This window comes from Pagrus pagrus, assembly GCF_965226575.1.
Source record: "Pagrus pagrus genome assembly, chromosome: 21".
Taxonomy (NCBI): Eukaryota; Metazoa; Chordata; class Actinopteri; order Spariformes; family Sparidae; genus Pagrus; species Pagrus pagrus.
In genome coordinates, this window is record NC_140208.1 from 21,838,915 (window position 1) to 21,850,853 (window position 11,939).

The 11,939-nt window shown below is 43.2% G+C and overlaps 1 protein-coding gene across 1 annotated transcript; it reads left to right on the forward strand.

Annotated features, from left to right (window-relative positions):
• Nucleotides 1–214: 214 nt before the first annotated feature.
• Nucleotides 215–11,685, forward strand: LOC311251012 (uncharacterized protein). The gene is made up of 2 exons (XM_084343254.1): nt 215–492; nt 8,588–11,685. The coding sequence occupies exon 2, from the start codon at nt 8,590–8,592 to the stop codon at nt 10,564–10,566; it is 1,977 nt and encodes a 658-aa protein (XP_084199380.1). The 5' UTR covers nt 215–492; nt 8,588–8,589; the 3' UTR covers nt 10,567–11,685.
• Nucleotides 11,686–11,939: the final 254 nt, after the last annotated feature.

The following is an 11,939-nucleotide window of genomic DNA, read 5'->3' on the forward strand; positions in this document are numbered from 1 at the left end:
CAGGGCAATGTCTTCACGGATTGGAGGAATCGTGTTGCCAAGAGTCTGGGACCAGCCTGTGCACCAACGAAAGGAGAGCCAAAGTCTAGACCACTGCCTCCTCACCTTTTTGACCAATGAGAAGTTACAACACCTCAACGGCAAAAATATAACTGTTACTGTAAAGTGAATATCTCCATCTTTTTCTGGACGACGGGTTACAGAGTAACAGCAATCCTGACTGTGATTTGTCTAACAGAGAATGGTCCATGATCATGTTTGCTTAATGATACAATTCTAAATAAATAGTTAAACGGAACGTCGTTGTATGTCTTCACTCAAACAAATGAACACGCCGACAATTTTGGTGACCCCGACGTGATTTGAGGAAGGGAGATTCAACGTCATTCGCCAGAAGAAGCCGTGATCCCCAGACGAGCAGACCTTTCCGCTGTATCGAAGTCGGACGATCGGACCCCCTCAACACTCACAGGGCGCGCGCCAAACAAAAAGGTAAGCAGAAACCTGTTGTTTTAATAAATCAAATTCTGCATATTGAAAATAAACAAATTACTGTGAGTGGAGAGGAGGTAAGGTTATTTGACATAAAACTGTATCGAAATTATAGAAAGCTATGCTGAGCTACATGTTGAAAGAATTGTATCCTTAACGTCCTTAATGCCGGAAAAGAGTACAGGGCAAGGGTCCTTGAGTTTGAATCTCTAAAAATTAGTGACCAGGTAGTCCCATTCGTGAAGAAAAACAGATTAGGTTTGAATTTCCTCAGGGTGAAAGTCCCAAAAAATTCTGAGAATTACGTTTTAGGTATTCCCCTTAAGATCATTAGGATCTTGATAGGAAGTAAAACAGATTAGGTCAGAATCCCTCAGGGTGGAAGTCCCAAAAAGAGCAGAGAAAGGCCTCACGTGAAGAAGAAAAAGAGAAAAAATTGTATACAAAGTCTGGTTAACCTTTATCATAATCCTATAATGTATTGTGTGTTGTTGCCGTTGCTTTAAAGTGTGGGAGGTAGTTAAAACAGTGTGGTTCAGAAAGCAGTAGTGTCTTGGTGAAAAAACGAACGGCAGAAACCTAACAGTGCCAACAAAGCTGTTCGGGCTGTTGAAATCTAATGGTGATAACACAGCATTTTTTCCCCTCTGAGCTTGTTGCTTGGGTGAACTCCATACAAACCGGCTGGCTGTTAGGGAAAAGAAGCATTGTGTTGTGTTGTGTTGTGTGTTGAAGTTTCTGTGGGAAAAATAACAGTGTAAACAAACATAAAGTGTTTTAAGCAAAAGCTGGTGGAACTTGTTGTCTCCATTCAGTGGACAAAGTATAGAATTACGCCAAATTTTGAAAATACCTCCATCTGATGGAGCAAAAATAGAATTACATTCAAAATTTTGTGTGGCTCCATCTAGTGGGTTAAAATAAACATTACATCAAAAATTGTGAATTGCCCCACCTTGTGGTTGAAAAATACAATTGCATAAATAATCAAGTGTTGCCTCAATCTGGTGGGGAAAATTATATTACACAAATTTTAATAAAAAACTCCTATAATGTCTCGCTGCAGCCTGTAGGACACGGCCAGAGGGCCAAACGGCCAGGTGCTGTCACGTGACAACCAGGCGCGGCGCTACTATTGGGCCTGGTGGGCCTGGGCCCACCCATTTTGACTCATGCCTACTGATTAGTGAGTGATTTTCTTTCTAGCTGTTCATCCAATAAGCAGCCTGAGGAAAGCTTTGCGTGAAAGCTTCTCAGCCAATCAGCGGCTTCTACCCCGTGTGGACTATTAAGCCCGCCCACAGGCTGCATCGTCACCAGCAAGTGATCCAATAAAATGAATGACTTTGGCGCGCAAGCTTTGAGATGAGAAATCAGACAGAACAGACAGACCATGATCCATGAGACAGACACAGACGGTAGCTATTAGCTTATATGAAACTTAGCATGGCCAAGCAAAGCAGCTTGTTTTCATTTCAATTTTCCAAGAAACGCTCCGAGGAGCAGGAGAAGAAAACTACCATTTTAAGTAACGTTAGTGATCAATTACCATCCAGCTCAGCCGGCCTCTCCACGTCAAGTCCTCCCCTAGCCACTCCCTCAAACCAGCAAGGCAAGTAACGGTTAGGCTAACGTTAACGTTATAGTTTAACGTTAACGTTATAGTATAAGGTATAGTGTCCGTATGCACATTTTCTAGAGGGAAAAATAATATTGGCAGTAGGCAGAGGTAACTTATGAAATCGTTTGATGTGTTATAGGAGACAGGGTTCAGCAGCCTGGCACAAATGCCGTTCCCCAAGAAGACCTGTCACAACCTCCGCTAGACCTGTCATCAATAGATGAGCCTGCAAGCCAGCCCAAACTCCGTACATTCCCAGCCACACACATATCGGGGAAAGATAGGAGTTTTTCTGACAGGTGGTACTCAAAATTCCCGTGGCTGGAATACAGCATCTCAAGAGATGCTGTATTTTGTAAGTCTTGTCGTCATTTCCCTGAAGCAGCTTATGAGAATAGGTTCATTAATACGGGCTTCAAAGACTGGAAACATTTTTCCGAGGGTTGTGGCAAACATGAAGCCAGCAGGGCACATGCTGCAGCGCTGGGGAAAATGGATGGTTTTAAGCAAAGTCACCAGCCAGGACGGGGAAATATTATTAACCAGCTGAACAACGATGCCAGTGACAAGTCCTTCATTGAAAGACATAGGCAGCACATCATGATGGTAATAGATCTCGTCCTGTTCTGTGCAAAACAAGAAATCCCATTGCGTGGGCATCGGGAAAATCCAGATGCGTCAAACAAGGGTAACTTTTTGGAGCTACTTGACCTGGTTTCCAAATATGACCCAGAAATAAAAAGGCGACTGGATGAATTACCCAAGAATGGTAAACTGCTGCACCACTCTATACAGAATGAGATACTGGAAATCGCAGCATCACTCCTTCTAAAAAAAATAAAGGCAGATTTGCATGATGAACCGGACACATATTATGCGATTTTAGCAGATGAGTGCAAAGACATTTCAAAAAGAGAGCTAGTGGCAGTATGCGTCAGATACCTGCACAACGGCACATTGAAAGAACGGGCTGTGGGATTTGTGGAAACGGGCAACATGACTGCAGAGGCAATATCGGCTAAGATTTTGGAGGTGCTGGAGCCATTGCAGCTGGACCCGGGGCTGTGCGTCGGATTTGGGTTTGATGGCGCATCAGTCATGTCGGGGAACAGAGGAGGTGTACATGTGATACTGGAGAAGACGTTTCCCCACGCTTTATATGTGCATTGTAACTCACATAGACTCAACCTTGTCCTGTGCACAGCAGCTAAAGTGTCTCCTAGCATTTCAACGTTTTTCGATATTATAAACAGCTTGCATAACTTTATGACTGGGGCGCACAGACACGCCAAATTTCTGGAAATCCAAAAGCAGATGCGACCGGGGCAAAAAACACTGGAGCTGGAGAGATCCTGTGATGTGAGGTGGAGCTCATGGTCAAATGCAGTCAGTAAGGTGTTGACGCTCCTGGGACCTATTTTGGAGACCCTCGCCACATTCTCCGAAAGTTCTGGCCAAACAAAACTTGAAGCTGACTCCCTACTGCACCAAATGCAAACAAAAAAGTTTTTGTTTCTGCTTGTCACATTCAACCAGTTGTTTGAAGTCAGCGACTACGCCACTGAGGGCTTGCAATCTCCCACACTCTCAGTTACAGATTGTATTGATCTGATTGAAGGGCTCAAAGACAGCTACACACAATTCAGGAATGAAAATGATGCATTTGCTAAAGTAATGGCACTGACGGATGAGCTGATGAATAAACATGAGATTGTGCGCTGGGATATCAGTGGATCACGCAAGAGGAAGTTGCCAGCCAGGTTAGACAATACGCACGTTGATTCTACTCTGGGCAAATCATCACCTGTACAGCAAAACTCGGACCTACAGAAAGTGTGGAATGACATACTGGACAAGCAGATGATGGAGCTGAACGCTCGTTTCAAGCCCGACACATACGGCTTTATGAGAGCCGCTGCTGCCTGCTTGCCACGGTCAGACACCTTTGGTGACAAGGCTCTCATCCGGCCCGCCTGCGCGCACTTCTCCATTCCCATGGAAGACGCAGAGCACACTGTGTTTGTGCAGCAGCTTAAAAGAAAGGCAAAGGCCAACAAGACCGAGAAAAGCAAAACACTCGTAGAAGTGCTCGACGCATGCCCCCGTGATATTTTCCCCAACATGAACAGTCTCCTGCGGGCCCTCCTCACATTGCCCATGACGACATGTACTGTGGAGAGACTCTTTTCAGCTGTCAGTCGGATAAAAACAGGCACCAGGGCAACAATGTTGACAGGTAGACTGAACGCTTTGTCCCTGCTTTCATTTGAAAGGGAATTGACTGATTCACTGGGATATCAAGAAATTCTTGCTGTGTTCAGCACGAAACCCCGCCGTCTCCTGCTGTAATAAGCCCCAAGTCCCACAAGCACATTTGAATTAAATTGTGTGCATGTGTGATTATTTATCAGCTATCTCGGATTGTTATGCTGTTGTGTATATGGTTAGATATGTTATTCATTTAATTATTCTGAAGAAATTAGCTACAGGAGAAATCATTTTGGATCGTTTTCCTGCTGTTTGTGTTTAGCAGCTGTTTCGGATTCAATGCTGCTGTTATTTCAATTCATGTCGATATGTTCTTCTGTCATTCTGAATGTAGGCCTATTAGAAACAGTTAAATAATTTTGGACAGTTCCCTGCCCGCCATGCTGAGTAAATAAATGGAGAGAGAAATAGACCCTCCAAAGATATAATTCCGTTTCAGTCTTGTTGTATTGAACGTTCAAAAGAGATAAATGAAGTCAGGCTTACTGCCAAGGTCTTTGTCCGCTTCAGCACTGAGCTGAGGACAGCGACACAAGAGCCACACAGGTAGGCTACTGAGTCGCTGTCCTCAGTGCTGAAACAGAGATGAAGGGGAACCCCGGTTTTTTCTTTTTTTTTTTGGCTTATTTTAATTGGCCCATCCACTTTTCTTGTGGCCCACCCACAATCAAAATCCTGGCGCCGCTAGTGGTGACAACGTAGCTGCCGCGTGATGATGTAGGGCTGTCACGTGAGGACGTAAAGATGGCAGACACGGTAGATTTAGGTGATTTAGAGAGAGTAAATAAGTAATGAATGAATTACTATTAAATATATTTATTGAATTAACAATTATTGGAACTTCGGTAAACGTTCCGGTACATTTTGACGACGCATTGCGATGTAATGGAGAGAACGTGGTGCCGGAAGTATCCGATGATTTTTTTTTTTCAAAATAAAAGTCATCCTCGGTCATTGCATCTGGTTGCACTTTCATTTACATGTTTGTTGTATTTTTGACACCAGTATAATTGTTATCCTTTCTTTGTCCACCACAATTGTAGCATAACTCAACAATTTTGCATAACTTACTGGACTTGTGGGACATCTGCAAAGCCTCATATGTTATTTGGAACTGTGACATGAATAGGCTAAACATTTCATAATAAAACATATTTCATTATGACTCATGACTGCATTATTTGGGGTAGACATTTAATTATTAATGATTATTCTCCCATAGAAACAAACAACAAATAAACAAACAAACAAACAAACAAACCAATAAGCATGGTCAATTATTCGGTGTGGTGTCAGATAGAGCAAAAAAAGAGAAAAAACATACAAACTTAATGAATTGAAAAGGGAAAAAAATAAATAATCATGCCATTATCTCCTCCAGAGAAAGAGTGCATAGTGCCCACATTTTATTTGACAAATCAATCCATTAGCAAGGGATATAACATCCAAACCTGGTCATCCCAAATTACGTGTCAGTTAAAACTAGGAGGTATGTCAACATCTATGAAAGCAACATACAAAAACATGTTGCAGGCAGCAACATGAAACCTAAACAATGTTACAAACTTGCAGTAGATGTGGTACTGCCATTGCAGGTAGGTACCTATGTAGACAAATATGTTTTAACCATCATCTCTCACAGTATTTCTTTACATTTTACAACTGTAATTTAATTCCATCCCTGAGATCCTCCACCTTAATAGAAAAAACAAACAAACTTAATGAATTGAAAAGGGAAAAAAAAAATAATCATTCCATTATCTCCTCCAAATGGCTACTGGGCCAGGTGCCTGGGGAGCATTAAACAACAAAATACGAAAGAAAATTAGGCCTCCTCCATTTTGGAAAGTTTGCGTTTCCTCGGGATACGGAAGATGGCTGGTAGAGCTCCTCTAGCCATCTCTCTTCCCTCCTCTGTGAAGTGAGCAAACCGTCTGCCACACCAATATTTTTTCCTCTATTGTTACAGTTGTGTTATTATTGGAATTCACAGCACATCTGCTTCAGAACAACTATACCCTTCAGTATGGAGATTCTCCAACAAAGTGCAGCACCACCACTTCCTGAGATGAGGCATGTCACGCTGTGGAAGATAACAGTATATCAAGTCAGAATTAACTTCCAAAGACTGCAATGAGAGTAGACTGTTTGTACTCGACTAAATCAACATTATACTTACAACTGTGAAATCAAATTTGGAGTCCATGGCAATGTACCAAGAGTACTGAAAAAAAAGAAATGGCATGTTTTACAATTATTTCTGTTTAGTAATCAGCGATACAAACACATTTTCCACCCTGAATGTCCAGATCTAACTCACCATCACCATTAAAACACCACAATCGATTCCATGGTGTTGCTGTGGCAGTCCCTAATGCAATTACTCATATCAGTTTTAAAAGTTCAATGTACAACAGATTTATTTTCCTTTATGTACTGTACATAAAATACCAATACCTTAACATCCAGGCCTGTGACCACTGTCCAGGGTCCTGGACAAAGTTGTTGTGCAACAGACCTGATCAGAAGGAAAATTGCATCAGTACATGTACATCCAACTCCTGGCAAGTCAGGGTAATGTGACTACCTTGTGAGATGTTATATTACAGCAAGTCAGGGGAACATGACTGCATAGAGCTAGATCTGAAGAATTCATTTGCAAAAGCAGATAACTGAAAAAGTTGAGTGGCTTTGACCAATCAGATGAGACGTACAAAAACAGATGTAACTCAAAAAAATAAAGCTTTATTGAAAACAACACTATGTAAAGAATAATTCAAAAGCATCAGCTCGTTTTTTTCAAAATGGCATTTATCTGCTTTTGCAAATGAACTCTTCATTTGTTATATTACAGCAAGTCAGGGGAACGGGACTGCATAGAGATAGATTTGTTATATTACAGCAAGTCAGGGAAACGTGACTGTCTGTTATATTGAAATTAAAGAAAAGTAGTCAAAAAATATTGTCATACCTTCATGCTTCACTGCCAGTTTAAGGTGATTGTTCATGTGGGTGTCAAAATTCAACTGCCGATCAATTCTGTAGCTGCAGCAGGGACATGTGTAAATACCACCCATAAAGTATTTTTCAAGGTCAGGATTATCCTTAAAGTGTGATGGATGCTGTGAACCAAACAAATCACATGAACTTAATTTCAATGGAAACAAAATGACGGATGTACCAGATAATATTTGGCAGAAAACATCATACTTTTGCATTTTATTTTAGGTATTTCATTTTCGCATATTTTCCATATGCGTATGTATGTAGTATAGGCCTACTATTTGAAATTCCGCTGAAATAAATAAGTTGTATGTAGTTGTATGTAGGTAACTATTATTCACAGCACCTGCTAAACATAACAAACATTAACTTCACAGGCGTGGATCAATACATTAGCTTAAGGAGTGGACCCATCGAAAACACATTTCACTAACGCATGTTTTTGCAATCACAATTATGTTGTTTTATTCATTCATTTTAGTAACTTGCCATCGTAATTCTTCGGTCCTCTTCTGTTGTCATTTTGGCGCACAGTGGAAAAGCACTCCCGCGCGATTGACGTCAGCGGGTCAGTGGGTGTGGCAAGTAAACTACAAAAATGCATATGAAAGTGCAACAAGATGCAATGACCGAGGATGACTTTTATTTTGAAAAAAAAAAATCATCGGATACTTCCGGCACCACGTTCTCTCCATTACATCGCAATGCGTCGTCAAAATGTACCGGAACGTTTACTGAAGTTCCAATAATTGTTAATTCAATAAATATATTTAATAGTAATTCATTCATTACTTATTTACTCTCTCTATCATCTAAATCACCTAAATCTACCGTGTCCGCCATCTTTACGTCGTCACGTGACAGCACTACGTCATCACGCGGCAGCTACGTTGTCACGTGACAGCACCTGGCCGTTTGGCCCTCTGGCCGTGTCCTACAGGCTGCAGCGAGACCTTACTCAAAAACTCAGCAAGACATTTGATGATGACAACTAGTGGTCAAAAAGTAGATTGAAAATATATTAAGTCTCACCTGGCGAATTAAATGAATAAAAGTTAAAGTTAAATATCAAATTAAGTTAAAAAGAGGCGGTATGTCTTGCTGTAAGGATGGTTTCACTGAGTTGAAAAAAAAAGAAATACATATATTCCACACTGACAATTAAATAAGAAGCTGATCACAATTTTTTTCCTCTCGCCCCAGCAATGGAAGGAACACAGAACCCCAACAATTTGAGCGAACTGAAGGAATGGATTTTCCAGAAGAGAGAAGAAGCAACCAAAGAAAAAGAGATGAGCAACAAGGAGCTCAGGAAGAAGATTGAGAAACTCTGGAGCAAATGGGAAGACCAAGGGTTAATTTCCAGAGACCCAACAGCACCCCTGCCCAATCAGAGCTCCATTCTGTGCATCACCACACTTGCAAAAGGAAAATACGAGGTCAAAACTGACTGGGAGAGAAGAGGACGCCACCTGTGGGGAAAGCGAGCTGTAGAAAAGGAGAAGGAGAGAGCTGACGAGACTGCAAAGGTGTGTAACCTCATGTCCCAAGCAGGAAAAATGAAGGCTGACAGTGATAAAGAGAAGAGGAAGGACTCCCAACCAGCTGGAGAAGGAGCCCCCACCCCAACAGGCCCCACTGAGAGCCCTACAGCGCCCCCTGGAGGAGCTACAAGGCTATACCCAAGCCTAATGGGGTTAGAACAGCACACCTCACCCCCTCCCTACTCACAGGCTCTATCTGACACAAACCAATCCAGGCAAAAACAAGGTTTACCAGTACAGGCTCCCACCCTCGCAGTTACAGGTGGAGTATTGGAGATTGAGGACCCAGTACAAAACCAAGCCCAATCAAACCAAATGGAGCAAGGGTCGGCACTAACTGACATTTTGGCAATACTGACCTCCCAGATGGCTCAACTTGCAGATTTGTCACTGTCAGCCATGGAACGCAGCCAAGAAGCAAATACATCAAGAGGATTGAGGAGATCAGGGACAGTGCAGACATCTGGAAGAGTGGAACAGAACATGACCCGCACAGAGCAATCATTGATAAATCTTTATGATGAAGCCAACGGTGCTGCCAGCCCCAACCCAAGAACATCATCAATTCAAATCGCTCCAGCTCTCCTTGATGACATGGGCATTCCTGAGGGACTGCGAAAAAGGATACGTTTCCAATCGCCTCCACTGAACCAGGCAGTCGACAACACTGGAGGAGATCCACTCTCTATCGACTCAGAGGTAGCATTTCTACCTGATTTTCTGCTGGCTCCAGACCTAGATGACTGGGCTCCTACTGACGCTCAGCTGATGGAAGGCTCCGTGACTGGAACTTTCAGGGGACACATGATCCAACCAACAACTAAGCCACACCCATACAATCTTCGGAGCCAAGGAGGCCGTGAATTAACAACACGTGGAAATGATCCTCTCAGGGTGGCTGGTGATGGAAGAACAGTGTACGTCCCATTTCAACACAGAGACATGCAGGGCCTGGTGGACAAATTGCCACCTCTCACCGGAGGAGCCTCACGATGGATCACCACCTTCGAAAGCCTCACAGCCAGAGAAGTGTTGTGCCTCGGAGATATGAGAGCTCTATTGGCAAGGATCGAAGGAAATAGACAAGCCCAGAAACTCCTCAAAGAAGCGGAAGCCGAGGCCAGCCTCAGCAATGACAGGCCTTTCAACCTGCATCGCAATAACCTTTGGGAGGTTTTGAGAACACAACACCCTACACCCCGTGATTTACATGCTGTAAAGTCGCTCCAGATGAAGGAGGGCGAGGATATCCGAGAATACCTCAAAAGAGCGGAAGGTGTGTGGGAGGAACATATTGGAAACAGATATGACTCTAACGAAGCAATGACCACTCTCTGGAGAGATCAATGTCAGAAAGGCCTGCCTGAAGCTGTGCAACAAAAGCTAGAGGAGGTCGTAGGACTGGACTCCAAGCCAGACAAAGAATGGAGGGAGCACCTCACACATTGGTGGAGAACTCACACAAAAAAGAAGGCAGCTGAAAAGGATGAAATGGAACGACTGAGTGCAGTGTTGCTGAAACAACAACTATCTGAGAAGAATGCCCAGCAGAAAGCTAAAGCTAAGCAAATAGTGGTCCAGCCCTCACTCCTGATGACATACAGACTGCAGTCACAAAAGCAGTTCAGACTGCTATGACAGCCCAACAAGAGACAGCTGCAACAGGAGCAGTCAGTGCCCAGCCTTATGCCACACAATCGCCCGGAGGATATGGCAGCTACAGAGGTCGAGGAGGATCATCAAGAGGATACGGATATCCCAGAATGTTTGGATATTGTTATGGATGTGGTGAAACCGATCACTACATAAGACACTGTCCTCAAGCAGGGGCTAACTGGCAGAGTGGACAACAGGAGCAAGCCCCTCCCTACAGAGGAGGAATGATGCAAGGAGGTGGAAGAGGAGGAGGACAAGTCCCCCAAGCTCACCAGATGCCCCAGAATGCCTGGCCCCAAGAAGAATATCAATCTCAAAACTACTGACAGAGTCTTGAGTCGGGTGCAGGTCAGCTAATTACCTGCACTATCAATGGTAAAATGGCTGAAAAATGAACTCATCCCCAGATATGGAGTACCACGCTCCATTAAGTCAGACAATGTATCCCATTTCAATAACAAATGCTTAGCTAACTAGCATTAGGGATCACACATAAGTTCGAAACTGTCTATCATCCTTGTTATGACCCCAGGGGTCATAATTTGTATGTTCTGTTCTGTTCTGTTTGTCTGTGATGTTGTCTCCCTCCTGCCAAGAGGAGGTGCTGTTTTCCGTTTGTGTCCAGAACATCCTTACAGGTGGAGGCTGCGGATTGGGGAAGCTGGAAGGCTGCTGATTGGTCAGATCTCAACACTGGGACATTTAAAAGTGGAGCCTGGAGCAGACCTCGTGGCCTCGCTCTCTCTCTCTCTAAAGCACCTTGGCCGAATCATTGTGACTCCCATTGAATTAAGAAACATTCGATGTTCGTGGTTGCAAAGGGATTTAATATCTCTTTTGTATATATTGTAAATAGTTTTGTTAATATTATTCAGTCCAGTTTTGTAGTAGGGGTGAGTAGCCTTTTTCTTTGTGCACCTTTTTCTCCTGTTTATGGTTAGGGAGTTAGGTAAGACAACCTGTCTTTTTGTTGGCTTTTGTTTTTGGTTAGGAAAGTAAGTTTTGAAAACCCAGATCGTTTTGTTTGTTGTTTTAGGTGAGGCTCACCCTGAAGTTGTATTTTTCGTTTGGGATAAATAAATTCCCTTATTTTGGACTGCATCCTTAGTTTTGTGTGTTATTCTCGGGAGTGGGAGAAAGAGAGGGAAGCCATATGTTATGTTCTGGTAAACCCTAGGCCGGGGCATAACATCCTGCTTCATAGGGGATAGTTGAGAGAGCAAACCAGAATTAATGTCAATGAGGAATTCCCCTTATGGTAAGACACACCTGACTCCACATGAGTTGTTGACAGGCCGTCCTATGCCAGGCCCACCAAGAGAGGGGGGACACCTCCCCACTTTGGATCTGTGGTA